General features: G+C 33.0%; 1 protein-coding gene and 1 long non-coding RNA gene across 7 annotated transcripts in view; one reads left to right on the top strand and one right to left on the bottom strand.

Moving 5' to 3' along the window:
* The window catches only part of LOC127709436 (uncharacterized), a 7,796-nt gene extending 6,627 nt beyond the window's left edge, over positions 1-1,169 (bottom strand). Inside the window, exon 1 of the long non-coding RNA XR_007985654.1 lies at positions 1-1,169. This exon is cut by the window's left edge and continues 422 nt beyond it. This is a non-coding gene — a long non-coding RNA (uncharacterized LOC127709436).
* The window catches only part of LOC127709433 (galactoside alpha-(1,2)-fucosyltransferase 2-like), a 37,667-nt gene extending 12,921 nt beyond the window's left edge, over positions 1-24,746 (top strand). The window contains exons 2-4 of one of the 6 annotated variants that reach the window (XM_052214970.1): positions 7,246-7,295; positions 9,464-9,543; positions 22,459-24,746. In XM_052214970.1, coding sequence (XP_052070930.1) covers positions 9,528-9,543; positions 22,459-23,657 — 1,215 coding nt within the window. In that variant the 5' untranslated portion in view covers positions 7,246-7,295; positions 9,464-9,527 and the 3' untranslated portion in view covers positions 23,658-24,746. Of the gene's footprint in view, positions 1-7,079; positions 7,144-7,191; positions 7,216-7,243; positions 7,296-8,192; positions 8,473-9,463; positions 9,544-22,458 lie in introns of those variants that run through there. The other 5 variants (XM_052214971.1, XM_052214972.1, XM_052214974.1 and 2 more) reach the window with 5 other exon arrangements.
* The last annotated feature ends 2,765 nt before the right edge of the window (positions 24,747-27,511 follow it).

Raw genomic sequence — 27,511 nt, forward strand, 5'->3', positions numbered from 1 at the left:
TATTCTAATTAGAGTCAAACGTTGAAACCAGCTGTGTTTAGATATGAGATAAGATTTCACGTAAACAATGCGATTGATATTCGAAACGAGATTTGTTAAAACTAAAATCTATAAAAGAAGTATTACTAGCATTTCACTTAAGATTCCGAGTCGGGAAAATGTACATAATGTACGTAGCAGGCTATTTCATAATTTTCATACCTCAACCTTGTGGGACTAACTAAAGGACAATACTGAAATTAAATGAAGTCTTTCTTGCACTTTATTGAAATTTTACGTCTAGGATAGACCAAGGACGTATATAATCTAAATTGATATACGTCCTTGAATAGTTTTTATTTTCTTTAAAATTGCAATTTTCTTTGTTTAAATATTGCAACGTTATTTCCTTATCAAATGTCTATTAATTAATAGACACCGAGTGATGACAGATGCAGGCAGAGATAAGAAAATTTAATTTCTATTTATAGTTATCTTGGTCAGGGAACAGATTATCTAACTATATGTTCGGCCTGTAGTAATTAATGCTCTTCAAAATGTTCGTCAAAATAAAAATAAATAATTATTATTTCATAAAGAAGATCAGATGATGAATTTTCGGTTTTAATATATTAAGTACGAAAATGTAAAATAGTGTAAGAAGATTTTTAGCCATCTCATGACTGATCAGTAGGCTACACAGTGCCCCCAAATGACCAGTATAAAACTATCCAGCAAGAGAGAAAAAGGATAGCCGGGTCAATGTAAGAAACCTTCTAGGCAACTTCAGTTCAATTTCAATATCTCGATTATTCTAATGGATTTGTCAAATGTCAGGGAATATCTTTTTAAATGTGGTAGGAAGACAACTCTCCATCAAAACACAGTGTAGTCAGAATTCGCAACTATAGGTTATAATTCAGCCTTCAACACAAAAGCTTGGCTAACATTGAACAGCATCCTACCGAGGGCCCCAAAACACTGTTATAAAACAATTTAAACAGGAAAAAACAAACAGATCTAATTATACTTCAAACCAGAAACAAAAAGCAAATATGAACTGCACCAAAAAAAGACAACCACTAAACAACATGCTTCGGACTTGGGACATGTGCTTATGAATACACCTGGTTTAAAAGAATTTACATACATGTACATACCATAAGACAGTAGTGTAATTTTACCATGTAAAAGACCCCCTTTAATATTTAATGAAAAAATCGTGTACAGATAAAAAAAAATCGTAAGTGTTCCGCGGAACCCAGTGTCTCGCCTACTTTTGCTGTAAATCGCAGGCTTAACAAAAATGAGGAAAAACATCAATAAAAAGGGACATCCGGAAAATATCTTCAAAGCGAGTTAAAGGTTTTAAAAGTGTTTGTTTTTAAAAAAAAGTGGTTTGCCATCTAAAACTTTTAAGAGCATACACAAAGCACATAACTTAAAATTGCCAATGCTTGCTAGCCTAAGCATAAAAAAACCTTGCAGAGCAGGTGTAAGGATCTTTATAATGATCAATATCAAGCCATTGTTCAAATAACCATGAACATATCTCAAATTCTAATAAAAACGGCTATTTTACAGGTTTAAATGTGGTAGGAAGACAACTCTCCATCAAAACACAGTGTAGTCAGAATTCGCAATTATAGGTTATAATTCAGCCTTCAACACAAAAGCTTGGCTAACATTGGACAGCATCCTACCGAGGGCCCCCAAAACACTGTTATAAAACAATTTAAACAGGAAAAAACAAACAGATCTAATTTAACTTCAAACCAGAAACAAAAAGCAAATATGAACTGCACCAAAAAACGACAACCACTAAACAACATGCTTCGGACTTGGGACATGTGCTTATGAATACACCTGGTTTAAAATAATTTACATACATGTACATACCATAAGACAGTAGTGTAATTTTACCATGTAAAAGACACCCTTTAATATTTAATGAAAAAATCGTGTACAGATAAAAAAAAATCGTAAGGGTTCCGCGGAACCCAGTGTCTCGCCTACTTTTGCTGTAAATCGCAGGCTCAACAAAAATGAGGAAAAACATCAATAAAAAGGGACATCCGGAAAATATCTTCAAAGCGAGTTAAAGGTTTTAAAAGTGTTTGTTTTTAAAAAAAAAGTGGTTTGCCATCTAAGACTTCTAAGAGCATACACAAAGCACAGAACTTAAAATTGCCAATGCTTGCTACCCTAAGCATAAAAAAACCTTGCAGAGCAGGTGTAAGGATCTTAATAATGATCAATATCAAGCCATTGTTCAAATAACCATGAACATATCTCAAATTCCAATAAAAACGGCTATTTTACAGGTTCACGTATTGCATTTCTTAAACACATATAATCATTAATTGATTAAATTTCTTCATATTTGCATTTGAACTTTAGCCTAAAAACTAACTCTAATTTTAAAACAAAAACCAGCATCTTAGAATGGAACATCAAGTGAGTGACTTAACATGATGTCTTTCGGGAGAGAGGAGAGAAAAAAATATTCCTTTAACAAGAATATTTCACCCCACATTGAACAGTATTTACTTTACGTAAACAGTCACTGTCAGTTTCTAATTCTTATATAACAAAAATGATATAAAACAATAAATCTTTTTTTTTAAACAATTATCTTATATCTAATGCCAAACAAGCATTTGGGTTTACGATTGCATTTCTTTTTTTAAAGAAAGCAACTTGTATTAGTCATGTTATTACCATTGTGCAAATCTTTAGACTTATATAATTGTTTCCTTATCTGCGCAGTAACGTCTATTCTAGACGATCCGGTACATATTAAATTTCCTTTTTAGCTCACCTTGCCCAATAGGGCCAAGTGAGCTTTTCTCATCACTTGGCGTCCGGCGTTCGTCGTCCGTCGTCCGTCGTCATCGTCCGTCGTCCGTCGTCCGTCGTCGTCGTCGTCCGTCGTTGTCGTCGTCCGTCGTCGTCCGTTAATTTAAAAAAAAAAATCTTCTCCTCTGAAACGACTGGGCCAAATAAAACCAAACTTGGCCTTAATCATTCTTAGGGTATTTAGTTTTAAAAATGTATCCGACGACCACGCCCATCATCCAAAATGGTCACCATGGCTTAAAATAGAACATGGGGGTAAAATGCAGTTTTTAGCTATCTCTGAAACTAAAGCATTTAGAGCAAATCTGACATTGGCTAAAAATGTTCAGCCGGTCAAGATCTATCTGCCCCGAAATTTTCAGACACATCAGACAACCCGTTGTTGGGTTGCTGCCCCTGAATTGATCATTTTAAGGAAATTTTGCAGTTTTTGGTTATTATCTTGAATATTATAATAGATAGAGGTAAACAGTAAACAGCAAAATTGTTCAACAAAGTAAGATCTGCAAATAAGTCAAATATCCAAAATTGTCAATTGATCCCATAAAGAGTTATTGCCCTTCAAAGTCATTTTTTTTTACAATTATTCGTAAATATTTGTACTCTATTACATAAATTTTCTCTGAAACTACTGTGCAAAATTAAACCAAACTTGGCCTAAATCATCCTTAGGGTATCTAAATTTAAAAATGTATCCGATGACCCCGTCCATCATTCAAGATGGCCGCCATGGCTAAAAATAGAACATGGGGGTAAAATGCAGTTTTAGGCTTATATCTCTGAAACTAAAGCATTGAGAGCAAAATCCGTTGTTGGGTTGTTGCCCCTGAATTGGTCATTTTAAGGAAATTTTGCAGTTTTGGTTATTATCTTGAATATTATAATAGATAGAGATAAAATGTAAACAGCAAAATTGTTCAGTAAAGTAAGATCTACAAATAAGTCAAACATGACCAAAATTGTCAATTGACCCCATAAGGAGTTATTGTCCTTTAGATCAATTCTTTACAATTTTTTTAATCTTTTACAAAAATCTTTTCCTCTGAAACTACTGAGACAAATTTAACCAAACTTGGCCACAATCATCCTTTAGTTATCTTATCTAGTTCGATTGTCTGATGACCCCGCCTGCCAACCAACATGGCCGACATGACCCTTAAATGACAAATTTTACCATTTTGTAAACAGCAAACTGTAAACAGCAAAATTGTTCAACAAAGTAAGATCTGCAAATAAGTCAAATATCCAAAATTGTCAATTGATCCCATAAAGAGTTATTGCCCTTCAAAGTCATTTTTTTTTACAATTATTCGTAAATATTTGTAATCTATTACAAAAATCTTCTCTGAAACTACTGGGCAAAATTAAACCAAACTTGGCCTAAATCATCCTTAGGGTATCTAAATTTAAAAATGTATCCGATGACCCCGTCCATCATTCAAGATGGCCGCCATGGCTAAAAATAGAACATGGGGGTAAAATGCAGTTTTAGGCTTATATCTCTGAAACTAAAGCATTGAGAGCAAAATCCGTTGTTGGGTTGTTGCCCCTGAATTGGTCATTTTAAGGAAATTTTGCAGTTTTGGTTATTATCTTGAATATTATAATAGATAGAGATAAAATGTAAACAGCAAAATTGTTCAGTAAAGTAAGATCTACAAATAAGTCAAACATGACCAAAATTGTCAATTGACCCCATAAGGAGTTATTGTCCTTTAGATCAATTCTTTACAATTTTTTTAATCTTTTACAAAAATCTTTTCCTCTGAAACTACTGAGACAAATTTAACCAAACTTGGCCACAATCATCCTTTAGTTATCTTATCTAGTTCGATTGTCTGATGACCCCGCCTGCCAACCAACATGGCCGACATGACCCTTAAATGACAAATTTTACCATTTTGTTTTCATTTTTGCCTATTATCTTGAAAACTATAAAATATGCAGAGAAACATTTAATTGCAAAAATGATCAGCAAGACAAGTTCTACAAATACGTTCTATTGTCGAAATCGTCAGCCTACTCCATATGAGAGTTATTGCCCTTTGCTGATGATTTTTACAATATTTTGCGTTTTTGCCTTATTTCTTTAAAATTATAATAGATAGATAGAAACTTAAATAGGCAAAAATGATCAGCAAGACAAGATCTACAATTAAGACAATATAGAGGAAATCGTCCGATCTACTAACAAGTCACATTTTGCTGATAAAGGTAGCAGGCTGTCACTCTTTATAGGAATGATTGTCCAGCCCCTTAAATAAGGATTTTTTTTACCCTCTTTTGAGTTTTGAGCAAAAACTAAAGAAGATAGAGAGAAACTAAACAGACTAAATGATCAGCAATACAAGATCAACAAAACAGAGATTTTTCTTATGAATTCTATTCTTGTCTTCAATGTTGGAGAGTGTCCTTTGTTGAATATGCACATAGACCAAGGTGAGCGACACAGGATCTTTAGAGCCTCTAGTAATAGACTTCTATATATATATATATAGATTGCCTAACAATGTAATTTTAACACACTATTTAGTATGTAAATATAAGAATGTTTATAATATTTACAAAATGATGAAAATAAACGCAATATTTCGCTAGACTAACTAGCTTTATCAAGCGTGCATCTATCCAGGTGAAATCGGATGTAGATGATAAGAAACTTTTGCAGCTCAATGTATATGTTGCACTTGAATTTAGCTGCCTTGAAAATAATACATAATTTGGATGAAGTTCAAGATTTCTACAAAATTGGTAGTTGAAGTTAGCAACGTCCATTGGCCAATATTACAGGATAAAAAGGACGATGCTGTGTACTAAATTATTCTTTATCTTTCCTGTATCTTTTCTCATCTTTTTCGTTAAGACCATCAGGTTCTAAAGTGTGGAGTTGGTAAAAATTTTCTCTTCTCCTTCTCGCCGTGGTGTCCCACTCGGTGTTGACTTCTATGAACTGCTTTCATCAGCTCCGTTACTAAACAAAATTATACCATCTACTCAAATTCCAACTGTAAAACGGAGAACTCAATTTATATATTAACATGTGACACTTGTGGCATTCAGTATGTGGGAGAAACAATGGACAAATTTAATATTCGGCTCAACAACCATCGTTCATGGTACAAAACCAACAAAAACTGTCCTCTCACAAGACATCTTCGTTCAACGAAACATTCTTTTGATAATGTTACTTTCCAAATCATAGAAGTAAACACCGAGTGGGACACCACGGCGAGAAGGAGAAGAGAAAATTTTTGGATCCACCAACTCCACACTTTAGAACCTGATGGTCTTAACGAAAAAGATGGGAAAAGATACAGGAAAGATAAAGAATAATTTAGTACACAGCATCGTCCTTTTTATCCTGTAATATTGGCCAATGGACGTTGCTAACTTCAACTACCAATTTTATAGAAATCTTGAACTTCATCCAAATTATGTATTATTTTCAAGGCAGCTAAATTCAAGTGCAACATATACATTGAGCTGCAAAAGTTTCTTATCATCTACATCCGATTTCACCTGGATAGATGCACGCTTGATAAAGCTAGTTAGTCTAGCGAAATATTGCGTTTATTTTCATCATTTTGTAAATATTATAAACATTCTTATATTTACATACTAAATAGTGTGTTAAAATTACATTGTTAGGCAATCTATAATTTTATTTGTGTAATTGAATTAATCTCTGTACTGATTAATCCACACTCCCATAGATTTGTATGTCATGTGCTGCTATTTATTGGCACTTATATATATATATATATATATGAAAATCCCTTTATTCGTGATAAGTACTCCCTAACACTCGCACTTTATCGTGAAGAAAGGGATTTTCATTCTCTTACATAATTATACAAATAATATGTTCATATTTACTTTCATTTACATAAACAATTACCGTTTTCATTGTTTAAACGACTTCAAATGTGTGTTAAAATTTTCATTTAACTTGAAGTTATCTTCATTTGGTTAAAGTGTATCCGATATCCTTCCGAATAATTTATATATATATCCTGCCTTTCTTTGTTTTTACTGGACTATCGTGCAATCAATGTCTCATGCACACATACTTTAACCTGTTATCAACATATTGTATAATTCTCAATGTTTTAATTTAAACTTAGATATCGATTACAAACAAAAAAAATAGATAAAATCAACCCCAAGTGTTGAATGGGCTATAAAAAAAAATAGTCACTTTAACTTCTCATATAGCAACATATTTTCTTCCGTTTGGCTGCGCGGAGTATGTAAATATGTAAACATTGTCCGGTCGGAATGGGGATGTTAAATCTAATGCTTTATGTAGGTATAAATAGTACGATGTAATCAGAAAAAAAAACACCATGCATCCGCAGGGAACGATCTCAATCTAAAGTTCGTATTAATTTTATATTTACATTGTAGATTTGTTTGTTTGTTATTTGTTCCTCTGAGGCGAATTTTTGCAACAAAAGGTAAAGATTTTACATTAAAATATTGCGTAAAAGCGCATGTATACGGAAAAAATATTGACTTGTAAATGCTGTAGGGCACGGAGCACCGTAAAATTCTGATTCGAAACAAATGAAAAAGAATTAGAGAAGGCAGTTTTTTTTATTATTTTTTGTTCAGAGAGAGAGAGAGAGAGAGAGAGAGAGAGAGAGAGAGAGTAAATATACAAATAAGAAGATGTGGTATGATTGCCAATGAGACAACTATTCACAAGAGACCAAACTATAGGTCACTTTACGGCCTTCAACAATGAGTAAAACCCATACGGCATAGTCAGCTATAAAAGGCCCCGAAATAACAAATGTAAAACAATTCAAACGAGAAAACTAATGGCCTGATTTATGTACAAAAATATAATTATTGTCTTCAGTATATATGATAAAATAATATTCTGTTTAAAAAGGTTTGAAATTAAGCCTCTCGTTTACTGTAGCTACGTGACCTCTTTATTCCATGACAAATAATATGAATGAACAAATTAAACCTCTACGATCTAAATAACTCTCTTTTCAAATAACAAGGACCTTATTTATTATTCATTTGCGCAAAAACGAATTAACCATAATAATTTTATTCAACGAGTCGAAATGCAATAGAATGTAGTTGTATAGTTGTATAGATATACTGAAGTTGTAATCATATATATTAAGTTCGAACAATTAAATTTATAGTGTTAACATTCTAAATTATTCCTTTTAAATACTATTGATATAATTATTGCTTAAAGAACTCGAAAGACCATTAACTTTAACCCATTATGTCAAGTCAAATTTATGTAATAGAAAAAACGCAAGCTTTGTTGAATAATGGGACGACAAATTAGCATTTAAATATTATACATGATGCGTGACCTTGAAAACTAGTCAGAAATGATTGAATAAAAATGTGGACATATAAACAAGTGATTTTATTTCGTTAAAAATTATTGAACCATAAAGCTGTCCATTTAAAGTTTGTAAATCAAAATGTTTTAAACAGGTACTGTTTAATATCCGTTAAAATCTTATGGGTGTACAATGTATTGTAAAACGACGCTAATTTTACACACGACTCGTACACGAATACAAAATGAAATTTACAACAATGTGAAGGAAATGTTGTGTTTACAATTTCCCGTTTAAATACACGTTACATTTTAAGGTAAGTTCTTATTTACCTCATATATATATATATAGGTCAAGGAAGTATATGGCAGTTTAATTCAAAGGAATAAAAAAATATGACTTGAAAAAGAGCTGGCTAAAAATAGACTGGATGAGAGACAATGTTTTGCAAGGTACACAAATACCACCCATGCTACTAAAACGTAACCTTTTATAATATATAATTCTTAAGCTTAGTATGAATTTGTTCTTCATTGTGTATTATAATTACCTTAGTTTTATAAGTAAAAGGTAGAGCTAACCAAATTTAAGATACCAAATATTCATATGTTTTCGAGATATTTTGTGTCTTTTGCTTTTGTATATAAAAATAATGAGATGTGGTATTATACATGGATTCATGATCCTTTCAAAGATTTTTTTTTTATTTATATAATGTAAATTGAAAAGGGTGCAATGGCCCGTATTTGACAATTTTCGTTTAGATGGCAATACAGGTTATATACGTCCCGTAATATTAATATTTAAAACATATAATACTAGAAATTTACCGTTTCAACAATAACAGTTTAATCGTCAAGATAAACAGATAAAGTAAATAAATCACAATTGTTCTAAATTATTCAAATACTTTGCATGTAGGAACTTATGATTAACTAAGGTATTAAAATTTATTCAAACTTCAAAAAAATAAATTTCGAAAGTACACGTAAACTGCAGTGGTGGGTGTGATCATGGACGTATTATAATAATTATTATTGAAAATATATTTCTTCCATAGTTTGATTGATTAAAAGTTACGTACATGTAACCCGAAATGTGATCGAAAATTAAATAGATTTCCTGGTGAATAGAGGTACACCAATATAGCTGATGATTGAATTAAAAGGACGTAACACTACACTCCTTTATTAACTTTACACTATATACACACATGTCATAATATTTATGTGGTCATTGTTATAAAGGGTAATCCTACTGAATTATCTTTTTAATGAAAAAAAAAAAACATTTTTGACATTTTTCAGGTAAATTGACGTTATATATGATAAGGATGACACAGACGTAAAATGGATCAAACTAGATTGGATAATGGAGAGAAGAAAGTGTAAGTAATATCGCACACATCGGACTACACATTAATTTCTTTTCTTTTTATTTTATTATTTTTTTTAAAGAAAGCATTTTAATTTGAAAGCTTTCAAAATTTATTTCAGTGTAACATTAGCAGATTAACCACGTGGGGATAACCAAGGGACCAAGACTCTGATTAACGAAAGTACTACATTATGTAAGACATGCATGTACATGTTCTAGGATGATATTAAGAAATATTTAAGTCGTATTAAAGTGATGTTTTTGAAAGTGTCTTAAGCCGAGTTCAGCTAAATCCTAAAATTAATCGTAACGTTATGACACCAAAACCCATGTCTTAAGATAGACTAGTATCAGGATGGTTAGAAATGTTTTCCTTTAAAATTGTTTCGGTATATGTAACACATTAATTATGGAATTCTCAGCCTTTTCATGCCTAAAGGTGTTATTTGACTATAAATTGTATGAAAATAAGAATTTTAATACTGTAAACATCATTTTTGTCGAGCCTTTCGCGAAAGCAAGACAGAACGATCTTAGATTCCGTCGTCGGCGGCGGCGTCGGTGGCGTCAACATTTAGGTTCAGTCTGTGGTTAAAGTATTTTTGGACATCAATAATACATGGAAACCTACATGGAATTAGATGAAATTTGGGCAGAAGCTTGTTTATGACCAAAATACAGTATCCAGAGCAAAATTTTGAAAATATTTATTTTCATTTTTCCGTATATTACTGATAATTGGACTTAGTGTTTTTTAACAGTTAACATCCGTATTCAGTCTAAGATTAAAGTTTGTTAGTCATCATTAACTTTGTTAAACCTTCATGGAATTTGATGAAATTTGGACAGAAGCTTGTTTATGACCAACTTACAGTATCCAGAACAAATTTTTTTCCGTATTTTACTGATAAATGGACTTAACTGTTTTCACACCTAACATTCAGATTCAGTCTGAGGTTAAATTTTTTCAGTCATCAATAACTTTATTAAACCTTCATGGAATTTGATGAAATTTGGACAGAAGCTTGTTTATGATCAAAATAAGTATCCAGAGCAAAATTTTTGAAAATATTTATTAACATTTTCCTGTTTTTTTTACCGATAAATGGACTTAGTTTTTTTAACATTTAACAAATAGATAAATACTGGGGTTACAGTTTGTTACACATCAAATACTTTGTCAAACCTTCATTGAATTTTATGATTTTTTTTATGATTAAGAGCTAATAAAATTGAGAATGGAAATGGGGAATGTGTCAAAGAGACAACAACCCGACCACAGAGCAGACAACAGCCGAACGCCACCAATGGGTCCTCATTAATGCAGCGAGAAACTCCCGCACCCGGAGGCGTCCTTCAGCTGGCCCCTAAATAAATATGTATACTAGTTCAGTGATAATGGACGTCATACTAAACTCCAAATTATACACAAGAAATGTCTGAAGCACACTTTTGAAAATATATTTTCATTTTCAGTATTTTTCTGATTGATGGACTTTTTATACAGTTATCATTTACTGACATGATAAGTTTGTTAACCTTCATGGATTGTTATGAAACTTGGACAGAAGCTAATCTTCAAGATAGCATCTAAAGAGAAAGTTTGAATCTTTTTCAACATTCTGTATTTTACTGATAAATGAACTCACTTTTGAAGTCAACATTACACTTTTACACCGACAGCAGCAATCTTAGGCGAGACACAGGGTTCTGCCGAACCCTTACAATTTCTATGCCCTACCTACGATAGTAGTAGGGACATTATGTTTTCTGGTCTGTGCGTCCGTTCGTTCGTCCGTTCGTCCGTCTGTCCCGCTTCAGGTTAAAGTTTTGGTTAAGGTAGTTTTTGATGAAGTTGAAGTCCAATCAACTTGAAACTTAGTACACATGTTACCTATAATATGATCTTTCTAATTTTAATGCCAAATTAGAGCTTTGACCACGGTCCACTGAACATAGAAAATGATAGTGCGAGTGGGGCATCCGTGTACAATGGACACATTCTTGTTTTTAAATATGCATTGTCCGTTGAATGTATTTTCGTGTATTTCAATATGAATTTGTCTACTGGCCGTTAAGGACATACAATACAGTTTTTATCAGTTGGTGTTTTTTTTACGAAAATTTGCATACAATATATATTTACCCAGTCAATTCAAATATGTAATAAAAATACACCTTCATATGCTAATATTAGAGATAATATTAGACAGTTTCTCAAAATTTCGGTTTCTTGGACATTTCTATTCTTTAGATAGACAAACCTATCTTTTTTTATTTCAAAGGATAAACAGAAGCGGATTTTTGTAAAAACATTAATTTTGTATGCTCTAAATTTGTGTAACAGTTCTTTGGAAATAATTAATTTTTTATCAAACTTTTTTGATATCAGAAAAAACGGCATTTTTAATTGTTACCATGCCTTTGACTCTCTTATGAGTGTAATTTATGCTTAATAAAGTTATTATTATATTGTATATTTATCTACTAGTAAATTGAAAAAAATCATCGGTGATTTTTTTCTTAAAAATTGGTACAAATAATTTTCATACATAATCAAACCAAATGTAATTTTAAAAAGGAGGGGTCAATATACTCGCTTTCAAGCTAGAGATTAAAATCAGTCGGAAAAAGGCATCTTTTCCCAGATATTTTTTTCTTAAAAATTGGTACAAATAATTTTCATACATAATCAAACCAAATGTAATTTTAAAAAGGAGGGGTCAATGTACTCGCTTTCAAGCTAGAGATTAAAATCAGTCGAAAAAATGCATCTTTTCCCGATATGTCACAGTCAAAATTAACATTTTACGTTATCAAGAACGTCATTGCCTTCCCTCTGACTGTATTGTATGCCCTTAATCAACAAACAATCAATTGAACACTCAATTTTAATGTCAAATAAATGTAATAAACAGTTGTTAGCATTGATCAAGAAAGGAACATATGGGAGAATTGATTATAGTGCATATATATGCATTATATGCATGTGTACAACTTGCAAACACGAGCCTCGATATCTGTTTAAACATAGATTTTCCCAATCGTATTAAACTACAACAAACGACTTCTAATATTTTATTATATTATATGACTAATACTAATACACATATCCAACCATAAAAGATTCATTTTAACAAAACATTGATTGTAAATAAGTTTTATTTATTTATTAGCTCTACTTTTTAGAATTTATAGTTTTATGATCGTTTGGATATCCCATGAATATGAGCTCCAGAATACCAACTAATACCGAGATACAACCTCTCTTGGGTGAAGTCGGGGGAATATTCACAAATTCACGTCTTTTTCATTATACTTTTTCGAATGTTACGAAACATAAAACGTTAGGACTATCACAAGACCCCAACATGTCGAGTCATGTCACAAAATTCTTACAAGTTAAGTTCATCGTAAGCATACAGATTTGTTTTTGACTTACGTTCAATAATTAGTCTTAAGTTTTTTTGTGAATCATCATTTTTAGAACTGATTATCGCACACTGCAGGCTTCAGAAATGAACCTCGTGCAGCATCTTTCATATAGATACGAAGAAGTTCAACTGTTTTATTACTATACAAATAAATGGGTGCATACTATTATGACACGTCTATGATACGAGCAAGAGAATGACTTTGTACAGTAAAGTACCGTGGTAATGATATCTCTTGAATGAAGGGCTTTAGTTTGCAGTATAAAACGTTCGAATGTAACAACCAAAAAAAATAACGTTAGGACAAACTTAAGTACCCTTAATTGTTGTCTAACTAGGACAAAGTCTGAGACTTATTCTAAGCTGAAATATGTTTGATGATTCCAATTACATTGTTCATTTGCGACTAAGATATGTTCATGATAGTCTTATGAAATATCCTTATCTGAAGACACCATCAATAATTAAACAGGCTCCCGTTTGTATATTTTGGACGATTTCTACATATAATGTTCAAGCGTAACAATTCAGGACTTCTGATAAGTGACGCGCAAAAGAACTTGAAGTCTCTTAAATAATTTACACCTCTCGATGGTGGAGATATGTAGTAAACTTTAATGAGACAGCAACCAAATAATAAAATGCAACCAAAAGAGATCGACCGTTAAGATATATTTAAAACTTTGATACCTATTTTGAATAAAAAAAACTTCGGTAACCGTTACTATGCTACAAAATATGCCTTAATCTTGGACTCGAAGCTGTCCGAGGAAAAGTGCAAATAGGTCTTTCTTACCAAAAGTGCAACATAAGTCTGTGCTACGACAAAGTGCAACATAAATCTGTCCTACGACAAAGTGCAGAATAAATCTGTCCTACGACAAAGTGCAACATAAATCTGTCCTACGAAAAAGTGCAACATAAATCTGTCCTACGACAAAGTGCAACTTAAGTCTGTCCTACAACAAAGTGCAACATAAATCTGTCCTACGACAAAGTACAACATAAATCTGTCCTACGACAAAGTGCAACATAAGTCTGTCCTACGACAAAGTGCAACACAAATCTGTCCTACGACAAAGTGCAACATAAATCTGTCCTACGACAAAGTGCAACATAAGTCTGTCCTACGACAAAGTGCAACACAAATCTGTCCTACGACAAAGTGCAACATAAATATGTCCTACGACAAAGTGCAACTTAAGTCTGTCCTAGACAAAGTGCAACTTAATCTGTCCTACGACAAAGTACAACATAAATCTATCCTACGATAACGTGCAACTTAAGTCTGTCCTACGACAAAGTGCAACTTTAGTCTGTCATACATCAAAGTACAACTTAAGTCTGTCCTACGACAAAGTACAACTTAAGTCTGTCCTACGACAAAGTGCAACATAAATCTGTTCTACGACAACGTGTACATTAAGTCTGTCCTAGTACGACAAAGTGAAACATGAGTCTGTCCTACGTCAAAGTACAACATAAGTCTGTCCTACGACAAAGTGCAGCTTTAGTCTCCTAGACAGAGTACAACATAAATCTGTCCAACGACAACGTGCAACTTAAGTCTGTCCTACGACAAAGTACAACTTAAGTCTGTCCTACGACAAAGTGCAACATAAATCTGTTCTACGACAACGTGTACATTAAGTCTGTCCTAGTACGACAAAGTGAAACATGAGTCTGTCCTACGTCAAAGTGCAACATAAATATGTCCTACGACAAAGTGCAGCTTTAGTCTGTCCTAGACAAAGTACAACATAAATCTGTCCAACGAAAACGTGCAACTTAAGTCTGTCCTACGACAAAGTACAACATAAATCAGTCCTACGTCAATGTGCAACTTAAGTCTGTCCTACGACAAAGTGCAACTTTAGTCTGTCCTACATCAAAGTACAACTTAAGTCTGTCCTACGACAAAGTACAACTTAAGTCTGTCCTACGACAAAGTGCAACATAAATCTAATCTACGACAACTTGTACATTAAGTCTGTCCTAGTACGACAAAGTGAAACATGAGTCTGTCCTACGTCAAAGTACAACATAAGTCTGTCCTACGACAAAGTGCAACATAAGTCTGTCCTACGACAAAGTGCAACACAAATCTGTCCTACGACAAAGTGCAACATAAATATGTTCTACGACAAAGTGCAACTTAAGTCTGTCCTTGACAAAGTGCAACTTATTCTGTCCTACGACAAAGTACAACATAAATCTATCCTATGATAACGTGCAACTTAAGTCTGTTCTACGACAAAGTGCAACTTAAGTCTGTCCTACATCAAAGTACAACTTAAGTCTGTCCTACGACAAAGTACAACTTAAGTCTGTCCTACGACAAAGTATAACATAAATCTGTCCTACGACAAAGTGCAACTTAAGTCTGTCCTACGACAAAATACAACATAAATCAGTCCTACGTCAACGTGCAACTTAAATCTGTCCTACGACAAAGTGCAACTTAAGTCTGTCCTACGACAAAGTACAACATAAATTAGTCCTACGTCAACGTGCAACTTAAGTCTGTCCTACGACAAAGTACAACTTTAGTCTGTCTTACGACAAAGTACAACATAAATCTGTCCTACAACAACGTGCAACTTAAGTCTGTCCTACGACAAAGTACAACATAAATCAGTCCTACGTCAACGTGCAACTTAAGTCTGTCCTACGACAAAGTACAACATAAATCAGTCCTACGTCAACGTGCAACTTAAGTCTATCGTACGACAAAGTGAAACATAAATCTGTCCTACGACAAAGTACAACATAAGTCTGTCCTACGACAAAGTGCAACATAAGTCTGTCCTACTACAAAGTGCAACATAAATCTGTCCTACGACAAAGTGCAACATAAATATGTCCTACGACAAAGTGCAGCTTTAGTCTGTCCTAGACAAAGTACAACATAAATCTGTCCAACGAAAACGTGCAACTTAAGTCTGTCCTACGACAAAGTACAACATAAATCATTCCTACGTCAACGTGCAACTTAAGTCTGTCCTACGACAAAGTGCAACTTAAGTCTGTCCTACGACAAAGTACAACATAAATCTGTCCTACGACAAAGTGCAACATAAATCTGTCCTACGACAACGTGCAACTTAAGTCTGTCCTACGACAAAGTACAACATAAATCTGTCCTACGACAACGTGCAACTTAAGTCTGTCCTACGACAAAGTGCAACTTAAGTCTGTCCTACGACAAAGTACAACATAAATCAGTCCTACGTCAACGTGCAACTTAAGTCTGTCCTACGACAAAGTGCAACTTAAGTCTGTCCTAGGACAAAGTGCAACTAATTAAGTCTGTCACATGACAAATGTTATGTACTTCATTAAATATATGCTTGACTTTTGTAATAACGTTTGTTATGACTTTTGAGAGAAAGAACAATTCTTGTCCCAAGACAATTAATAATTACTAAGGTGTAAATAGATCTACTGCAAAGACGACAAATATGTGGAGGGTATGGGTGATTCTTCGATGTTTATAAAAATTGACTAAGGTATGATATTTCAATCGTTAATGACCCAATGCACCATATTTTAGCTTCGAGCATCACTGTAGAGACATTTACTGTGGAAATGCTTATCTGGGGCAGAACAATTGGTACCGTTAAGGGACGACATCAAAAGATCAATGTAGGATAAAAAACTTAAATCAAATAGTTTGGGGGTGGGGTGTTAAAATTGCTGCAAGTTTTGTTTATCCAAAATCGATTTTACATATATCCATATTGGTCAATCAATTTTTCCCAAATTAAGTTAAGAGGGGGGGGGGGGGGTCAGTGAAAAAAACTATGTGAATTAAGTTTTTTATCCTACATTGAACTTTTGATGTCGTCCCTAATGCTACTACAAAGATCAACACAACGACCACAGTCATTTTAAGTGCCATTCCGGGAGCAGATTGTGTTTTTGATACACCTATAAGGGCGTTTTCCCGATTGGGTGTATCTAATTTACACCAAGATATTATTGTCAGTGCAAAATGATAGTTTTCCATAATCTAGGAAGGCGTCTTTCAGCGATTTGACCATATGTTATTGAAAAGCATGATAAATAAGGGTATCCAATTTCACTGAACGACATCTTGATGTAAATTAATATTTACAGTATGTTACATTTAGCACAAATAGATAATTTTCTATAGTCCTTACAATCATAAAGATTTTGTACAGTATTTTTCATTGGTAGCATATTATAATCACTAAAAGATTTGAATAATGATAACATTAATATACTTAACTGTTAATCAATCGCACGTTTACTGGTCGAATAATCACCACTGAGGGTGTAAATTATAACGATGCAGAAAATTGTTTTTACAACACAATTTTTGATTAAAGTTTGATTTCTTACAGACCGAAGAATTTCAGTATTTATTTACAAAATGTTATAACAACAGTGAAATAGGAAAAAGTTAGAACTAAATATATACATATAGACTAAGAAATAATCTTATGGAATACATGTAACGTACAAGAACTCGAAATTAACATTAATTTTGATCATTGAGAGGATTTATTTCTATCGACTAATAGTAAGCGAGGTAAACGTTTGGCGAACGTTTGAACTGGAATCATGAGACCTTAGAAACAGCTGAGGACCACCTCCGGGTGCGGGATTTTCTCGCTGCATTGAAGACCCATTGGTGGCCTTCTGCTGTTGTCTACTCTTTGGTCGGGTTGTTGTCTCTTTGACATATTCCCTATTTCCATTCTCAATTTTAGTTATAGAAAAGCATATACTTATTGTTTTTGAATATTACAATGTCATTCTATGATCTATGCAACAACAAAAAGATGACCATATTTAAAAAAAAATTACAGTTATATCAAGAATAAAAAAATTCCAAACGTTTGAACTGGAACCATGGGACATTAGAACGATTGATCTTTAACAGGGAACACGTTGATTAAGGAACCTTTAGTGAGCAATCATGCCCCAATATGAAGGGGTTTATCTTATAATGGCCTCATGACCTATTTTTTTCTGTTTACTTTTAGGTACGTTTTCTTCTACATAGTTTTAGATAGTAATACTAGTAATGTCTTGCACATATCTATTTCTAAGACCATGTGACCATACCCAACATATCTTTTTCCCCGTTATCAGTACATATTTAGTGTATATCATTGCATTCAATCGTTTTCGTCTACAATATGCATGAAGTATTTGCAACTAGACGTTAGATATGCACACTATCATCGATCCTTTGTTTCCTCGATTAAAAGTCTGCCATGTTATGCGGATTATTTTGTTTAATTTGAACGTGGTACAATGGCGTAAGGGGGTTCGCAATAATTCGTTGTCAGATCAGTTGTTACTTATAGAAAAGACCAATATTTCTTGAGTTATATCACCATGAATAGGGCGATTTTCTATTAGTTTTAATTTTCAAGGTAACTATCCGAAATTTATGTCGGAACTCTTGAGTGTTTACAAAAGATATGTTGTATTTTGAACATATCGGGTAATAGACATTTGCGGAAACTAGGTCTTTACCTAGGGTTACACTTAGACTTACGATTACAGTTAATGAAAAACAAGGGGTCCTCTCAAAATAAGAAAATAAACCAATTGAGATATATATATAGTAAAATGAAATGATATTTGTAAATAAGTCTTTTCGACGAGTCACAAATGCAGAAACTTATGGTCACAACAGATGTGAATCGCCACAAAGTCCCCATAACTTTGTGTGTTTTTTTAATTCTCCGAATGCGTGTTCAACCTCTACTCTATAGTGTGTAATATGTCTATTTAATTTTCTACACTTCCTCTGCATATTCTGGGGTTTGTCTCATGTAATGTGTCAATACTGGATATCTGTTCGGATATATTTTGTCGCCTAGCAAAAAAAGCTCAGTCGGGAAAGGTAATTCTTGTCCTATATTTCTTATCAACATATATTGCTGATGCCAAAGAAATCCGCACTCAACATAAAATTTCCTGTCTTCGTTCAATATTACAACGAGTGTGAATGCAGTGACAATGTCTGTGTCCTGGCAAATACTATCCTAAGACTCGTTATCGGCCACAAACTTTCCGTCGATAGCCCTACTGCAAACGGAAGTTTTGGCCACCCACCTTGTAAGTTCTGCCAATCATCCAGTGAAAGAAGGCCAATAGATAAGACGGTTATATGTTTGAAATAGGTATACATGTATGTGTTTCATCTTTGGTAGTCGAAACACTAATGTCAACTATTTCAGAAATCATATGATAAGACGGGTACGATTGTAACCATAACATAAAAGAAGAATTCTGTTTCCCGGGGAATTCAAAGCTTATGATCCCGATCGGTTCTCTGTCTGAAGAGACCATTAACATCGGCTACAATTTAAAGTAACGTTTCACATGTAAAAGGAATATCGTTTGCTTGCAAAACAAGTGAACACATTTCTCCATTCAAAAGTATACATCATTGCCTAAAATATTTCCCTGATTGTAAAAGATTGGTTTGTCGGTGGTCAAGCTAGGACTACCAGTGTTAGAATCAGATGGCGAATGAAATGTGTACCTTACATCTGGTGGAGTCTGCATCAGGGCAGGTAGTGCTGTCATGGTTAATCTGTGTTATTCGTCCATAACGGGGGAAAATAAAATAAATGCACGAAATACAATTATCATTTATTCATTTTTACGTATTAATAGTTCCACTCGCTTTACAAAAGCGGGCGGTATATAGTAATTGGAAGTCGTACAACTTTTATACGATTACACTTTTGTATCCGCAAATGCTCCCTAACCGCCTTGAATAGTGTGTGATTTTATTTTAACAATAACGTTTGAATTTTGCCAAATAATGTAAACGGTATTTTTCTACTATTTTTGACGTTAATGAAACATGTAGTAAAAATCGCGTTGGCGATTTTTTTTAAATAGCAGCTTATAATTCATTCCTCGTTATAAATGATGTGTCATGTGTTTGATTAAGATTCGGATCCAATTAATATTCGTGTGCATTCAAATATCTTTACAAGCAAAGAGAATTTTAGTCAAGAATGATGTAATATAGTTTTATTTGATAACATATAACTACTAAAAAAAATCCTCGTTTAAAAAAAGGTATGACTTGCATTAAATCTAAAATAGGGTTCACAGACATCCGTGTACGTTAAAAGACAACCTGAGTGCTTTAAGAATATTTAAACGAAGTTCTTGAGGGTCTATACTTTGAAATTCTTGATTTAATTTAAATTTAATGCATGTATATGTTTAATGCAGCTTAAGTTACTTTTCGTTTTTTTAAACGAGGAAACGATGCAAAGGGGCATTTAGAACCCATAAGTCGAAAAAAAAAAATCCACCATGGTTAAAAGAAAAACGACGAGAATACGAACAAAAGTCCACAAAGAAACATAGAGTTCATTTCTCCATGACGATAAAAAAAATCAACTGATTTTGACGAATCATGGTATATGTTTTCCAATTATAACGGTAAAGTTTAAATAATTGAGTCTTCTAATAAATAAGGATAATTTGACAAACGACAATATAAATTGAACCAAGTTGTCGCTAACGATAGTCGAAAATTAACACTTGGTGCCTGACGGTAAAAGGCACCATCTTGAAAGATTTCTAGGATCACTTATTACAACACGTGCCCGTATATGTAAAGACGAATATATATATGCTTATATTTTTATTGCATTGAAAGATATTTGTTGTTTTATTTTTCTAATTGATCTCGTTAGGCCGTCATAAAACAATTTATAGTAACAGAAATTATTGAAATGCATCAAACTGACAAGTTGTCACAGCAAGCTAAGATGGTCAGTTGGGATAAACTGAGAAGAAAAAATATAGACAAACACAAACAAAAATCATATTAAACGTAAAAACCACGAAGAGCCGCTGGTCTGACAAGTGTTTCAAACTGGTCCGAGTTGTCTTTCAAACTGGTCCGAGCTGTCTATAAAAGTGGTCCGAGTTGTCTTTAAATTGGCCCGAGTTGTCTTAGTCCGATTTGCCTTTGGGTCCGAGTTGTCCAGATTCCACCTCAAGCTGCCAAGATGCCATTTTTTATCGATATTTCTTTGAAATCCCGTTGTTTAACTATAGGAAAACATATAGGAGTTAGTCTTTGTTATGAACCGACGGTTTATATTTACACTTTGAAACGACCCAAGATTTAAATGCTACCTGTAAGTGTAATTGTAATCCTAATCGTAGGTGTATGACAGTTTCCGCAAATGTCTTATACCAGTTCATATAAAAATAAGGATGATTGTGATGTGATATGACTGTCAATGAGAACACTATCCACCAAAGACCAAGGGATGTGATGTGATATGACTGTCAATGAGAACACTTTCCACCAATGACCAAGGGTTGTGGTGTGATATGACTGTCAATGAGAACACTATCCATCAGAGACCAATGGATGTGATGTGATATGACTGTCAATGAGAACACTATCCACCAGTGACCAAGGGTTGTGATGTGATATGATTGTCAATGAGAACACTATCCACCACAGGCCAAGGGTTGTGATGTGATATGACTGTCAATGAGAACACTATCCATCAGAGACCAAGGGACACAGATGTAAATAATATAATTGCTTTAAAAAAAGGACTGACAAAAGTTAAATCCTATAAAGAAAAAAACATGTATATTATAACCTTTTTATGCAAGATAAAAGTTAAGGTGGCTGTTGCCTTTCGACAAAAACTTGTCATATTTGCAATAAGAGTCACACTTAATGTGCAGTGCTAAACCACATTTTAGATATTATATAATGTAATTTTTATTTTCAGCCCCTATCCTCCCAACCCTCATACGAATGAATAACTTGGGAACAAGATAGTATATGTATGGGAAGTAGAAAATGAAATTTACTGAAAAAGATTTTGTCTAGATATACATGATAAATTACCGACAGTAAATTGGATATATGCGTTGACATAAGACACCTAGATTGAGGTCCAACAAGGGAAAGAATTTTTCAATTATTTTCCAATGCATTGGAAAACGGATAAAAAAAGTTCCAAATTATCTTGAATTAATACAATTCAGTTATCGGTGAACAATATGAACTATTCACATAAAGTTTTTATGAAGCTGACATGCTTGTCTCTGATATCACTAGATATAATCATAAAGTTAACTGGATTATATAAGATGTAAGATTACTTTGAGAAGGAGACTACTGAATAAATTAAAGAACACAAATACCATTGTATTATAATTTCTTAATGTTTTTCCTCTTGTTTTTTAATTTTATTTATAAATTTTGCTTCATATACATGTAAGTACAGATTCATTCGACTGATAGATATAGGTTGCTAAGGGTTGTTTTTGGTACTGCGGTATTTCTTCAAACATATACATTATCTAGAATAATATAACTACCCTTCAGTTACTAGGTTCCTTTCTGCAGTTATTGATATTGTAAAATACACATATTGTGATATGGTAAAGTTGTTTATTTATTATGTTTAATTCATGTGACGTTAATTGTATTCATTGTGTTTCAGGTATTGTAATCCCGTGTTTATCCTGTGCCTTTGTGTTGATATTTTTCGTTTTCCAAAAGGATGGAAACACATTCCAATTTTTCGAAGTCTTCAATAATCAGATTCACACGTTTAAAAATGAAAGTAACTCGACAAATAACCAGACAATGATTTTCATAGGAAAAACCATTCCAGCTTTATCTAAAAAAGTTAGAAATGAATCAACAACAAAATCATTCCTGAAACAAACCAAATTTACTTTTACTACTAAAGGAAGAAATGAACCAACAACAAAAACATTCCTGAAACAAACCAAATTTACCTATACTACGAAAGGAATGAAAATTTCAACTATGACTCCTGCTATCATTGCAGTTAGAAACAATTCTACAAATTATACACATTTTTTATGTCCGAACTTCATGGGTGGCTTTGGAAACATGATGTTCCAATTGGCTGCACACTTTGGTGCTGCAATGTCTAAAGGTATGCGGGTAATTGTTGCGAACAACTCGGAGTTAAATCGTGTTTTCAAACTCGAAGACATTGATATCAGGAATAATACAGACATTTGCAAGAAATTTATTTCCCGAGGAGAAAGACAGAACTGCGCATATGATAAAAATCTGCTGAACTTTAACAATTCTCAAAATATAAGACTCGGACAATATCTTCAGTCTTGGAAGTATTTTTATGATTTTAGAAGTCAATTAAAGAAACAGTTGACATTTAGGGACCATTTACTTAAGGAAGCAAAAAGTAAAATAGTTCAAACAGTGAAAGGATTCAATATAGGATCAACAAGGGACGTTACTTTAGTTGGTGTTCATGTACGCAGAGGAGACATGGTTAATCATAAATTTGGATATAATATAGCGACACCAGAATATTTAACTAAGGCCGTGCAATATTTCAATTCAAAATATAAGAATGTAATATTTATTATATCTTCTCAAGACATTCCATGGACTAAAGCTAACATGCCAAACAACACTAACGTTGAATATTTAACTAGTCCGAAAAGGGAGATAATCGTAGCTACTTTAACGTTATGTAACCATACCATAACAACAGTCGGTTCATTCAGCTGGTGGATAGGGTGGCTAACAGGAGGAGAAGTCACGTATTTCAAATGGCCAGCAAAAGAAGGATCTGGATTAAGAAAACAATACAGCAAAGATTTTTCAGATTTTTTCTACCCGGGTTGGATTGGAATGTAAACGACACCTTTTGGATATAATATTTCGAAAATATTTAAAATGCTTTAAAGTAGGAGTATATAGTATCCGACACATTTTAAGTGACAGACGATAAAGTATATGAAGTTACCTTAAAGTCTCATTATTTTATTTTGGTAAATGGTAACTATTCAATTAAGATGAGAAACGATTTAATCAAGGAAGATACAAATGTACGATTATCATATTTCTTTCCTCCGAACAGTTGACAATTGATTTTCGGAAAAGTATGATTTTTTTATTTTTTTGGGACGGTGTGTGGGTTTTTTCCTAATGATTTTTTTGTTACCATGCTTATTGGTTATTGGTGGGTTTTCTTGGTATATAGATATTTATATGTCAACATACTTTTTCATATCCTTTTGTGTATTATTCAATAATTTAATTTTGGATGTAACTCGTCTTCTGATTGGCTGAAAGTTTTTTGTCTATCAGCTCATAAACATAATTTTGTCGTATGACCGTGACGTCATCAACGTTTTTTCATGATTTACTCCTTGAAAATGAAATTTAGAATCAAATTATAAGGAATGACTGTAATATTTTTCTGTCTATTCGAAATAACCTAAAAAATGTGGGGCTACGCGGGTAGTTCAAAAGTGTGCACCACATTTTTTAGGTTATTTCGAATAGACAGAGAATATATGCGGGTTATTCAGTATGCACCAATTTTTTAAGGTTATTTCTTCATAGATATAAACAATATTACAGTCATTCCTTAAATAACAGACAGATAATTATAGATAATTTTATGCTTATTTGTCTGTCTTTTAGAATTACACAAGCGGTGAGTACATACATGATTTTAAAATAGCCAGCACGTTGTTCCAAGTTGTGTCAATATGTGCCTTTTTTATGTGTTGTTTGTTTTGATGAAAAAAGAGACTTATCATAATTTGCATAATTTATTCATTGAAGCAGCCAATTTCATTAAAATATTATGTATGTGTTCCTAATGTATTACAAGATGCATTTAACGTCTTGCATTATATAACCAAGCATTTACAGTTTTCAAACTTGATCGTTGAAGTTATTTGTTATTTGATAAGAAATAAAGAATTCCAAAGAAAACGTTTTGCCTTATTCTAGAACGTAGCATTCTAACCAGTGTTTACACTTCACGAAAATATATCCACTATGTACTATTTACATATAGTTGCATGTTTTTGCTGTCAAAATAACACTAAAATCACACGAATAATTTGGAGAACTTTACGTCTGTCCGTTGGTTTCTTCTACCCCCCCCCTTTTTTTTTATAGATATACTGTATGTATAATATTCTGTTAGAACTCTTCGTTTCATTATATCTGGATGATTTATATGATCAGTGAATGAAAGTTGGAATAAGGATTTTGAAACACTTACAAAATTTTAAAATTTCATGTTGATCGGCTTTCGTACAAAAAAGAGGTGGCCGATACCAAGAGAACAGTCAAAAGCCAATAAAGACAAGATAACGCCATGGCAAAAATGAAGGATGACGTAAAAAAAAAAACCAATTGCACCAAACACTTCTTTTGTTTAGTTCTATCATTTGAAAGAATGATCAATGTTTAGCCAGTTAATGGTAATATTCTGTGCATTTGGGTGTATAATTGTTCGACATATTTGCAAGGAATGATTTGTGATGCAATTGTATAAGCTACAAAAACAAATAAACAGTGTATCTGGCACTGCATACTATTTGGTTTAATGGACCATGCATGGTATTAGTAAAAAAAAACAGCAAATATATATTATATATCATGTCGTTTGTCAATTTTTTCCTTTGTAGCGAAAGGAAATGTTTTTTTAGTGTTTATCCGGGAAAAGGAAGGCAATCTTAAAATATATCGAAATAGTTAGATCATCTTAATATCAAAACTTCTAAGCCATCTTAATATCAACCTGTTAGTTCATCTGAATATCAAAACTGCTTTTTCATCGAAATATCAAATCTGCTAAGTCATTTAAATATTGAGACGGCTAGGGCATCGAAATATCGAAACTGCTAACACATTCAAATATCGAAAGTCAAAACTTCTGCCATCTAAATATGGAAACTGCTAGGTCATCTACTTATCGAAACTGCTAAGTCATCTTATTAATAATATCGAAACTGCTAGGTCATCTTAATATCGAAACTGTTTAGTCATAAAAATATCGAAACTGCTTGATCATCTTAAGATAGAAACTGTTAGGTCATTTTAATATCGGATCTGCTAAGTCATCTTTATATCGAAACCGCTAAGTCATCTGAATATCGAAATTGTTAGGTCATCTTAATATCCAAACTGCTATGCCATCTTAATATCAAACTGTTATTTCCACTGAATATCAAACTGCTTAGTCATCGAAATATCGAGACTGCTAGGTCATCTTATTATCGAAACTGCTAGGTCATCTTAATATCGAAACTGCTTAGTCATCAAAATATCGAAATTGCTGGATCATCTTAATATCGAAACTGTTAGGTCATCTAAATATCGGAACTGATAAGTCAACTTAACATCGAACTGCTAAGTCATCTGAATATCGAAATTTTTATGTCATCTTAATACCGAGTCTGCTTAGCCATCTTAGTAACAAACTGTTAGTTCATCTAAATATCAAAACTGCTTTTTCATCGAAATATCGAATCTACTAAGTCATTTAAATATTGAGACGGCTAGAGCATCGAAATATCGAAACTGCTACGTCATCTTAATATCGAAACTGCTAACACATTCAAATATCGAAAGTCAAAACTGTCATCGAAATTTGGAAACTGCTAGGTCATCTTCTTATCGAAACTGCTAAGTCATCTTATTAATAATATCGAAACTGCTAGGTTATCTTAATATCGAAACTTCTTAGTCATAAAAATATCGAAACTGCTTGATCATCTTAAGATAGAAACTGTTAGGTCATCTTAATATCGGAACTGCTTAGTCATCTTTATATCGAAACTGCTAAGTCATCTGAATATCGAAATTGTTAGGTCATCTTAATATCGAAACTGCTAAGCCATCTTAATATCAAACTGTTTTTTCCACTGAATATCAAAACTGCTTAGTCATCGAAATATCGAGAATGGTAGGTCATCTTATTATCGAAACTGCTAGGTCATCTTAATATCGAAACTGCTTAGTCATCAAAATATCGAAATTGCTGGATCATCTTAATATCGAAACTGTTAGGTCATCTTAATATCGGAACTGATAAGTCAACTTAATATTGAATTTGCTAAGTCATCTGAATATCGAAATTTTTATGTCTTCTAAATACCGAAACTGCTAAGCCATCTTAATATCAAACTGTTAGTTCATCTGAATATCAAAACTGCTTTGTCACCGAAATATCGAAACTGCTAGATCAACTTATGGTCGAAACTGCTAAGTCATCTTAATTTCGAAACTGCAGGTCATCTTAATAACGGAACTGCTAAGTCATCTGAATATCAAAATTGCTTAGTCATCCAAATATCGGAAACTGCTAAGTCATCTGAAAATCGAACCTGCTAGGGCATCTAAATATCGAAACTGCTACGTCATCTCAACACCGAAACTGTTAAGTCTTTCAAATATCGAAAGTCGAAACTTCTGTCATCGAAAAATATCGAAACTACTAGGTCGTTTAATTACCGAGACTGATAGGTCGTCTTAATATCGAAACTGCTAGGTCAGCTTAATATCGGAGCTGCTTAGTCATCAAAATATCGAACCTTCTGGATCATCTTAATATCGAAACTTCTAAGTCATCTAAAAATCGAAAGTGTTATGTCATCTTATTATCGAGACTACTAAGTCATCTTAATATCGAAACTGCTGAGTCATGAAAATATCGAAACCGTGTGTCCAACTAGTCGAAATTAGGG

Source organism: Mytilus californianus, unplaced genomic scaffold (genome assembly GCF_021869535.1).
Source record: "Mytilus californianus isolate M0D057914Y unplaced genomic scaffold, xbMytCali1.0.p SCAF_7, whole genome shotgun sequence".
Classification (NCBI taxonomy): Eukaryota; Metazoa; Mollusca; class Bivalvia; order Mytilida; family Mytilidae; genus Mytilus; species Mytilus californianus.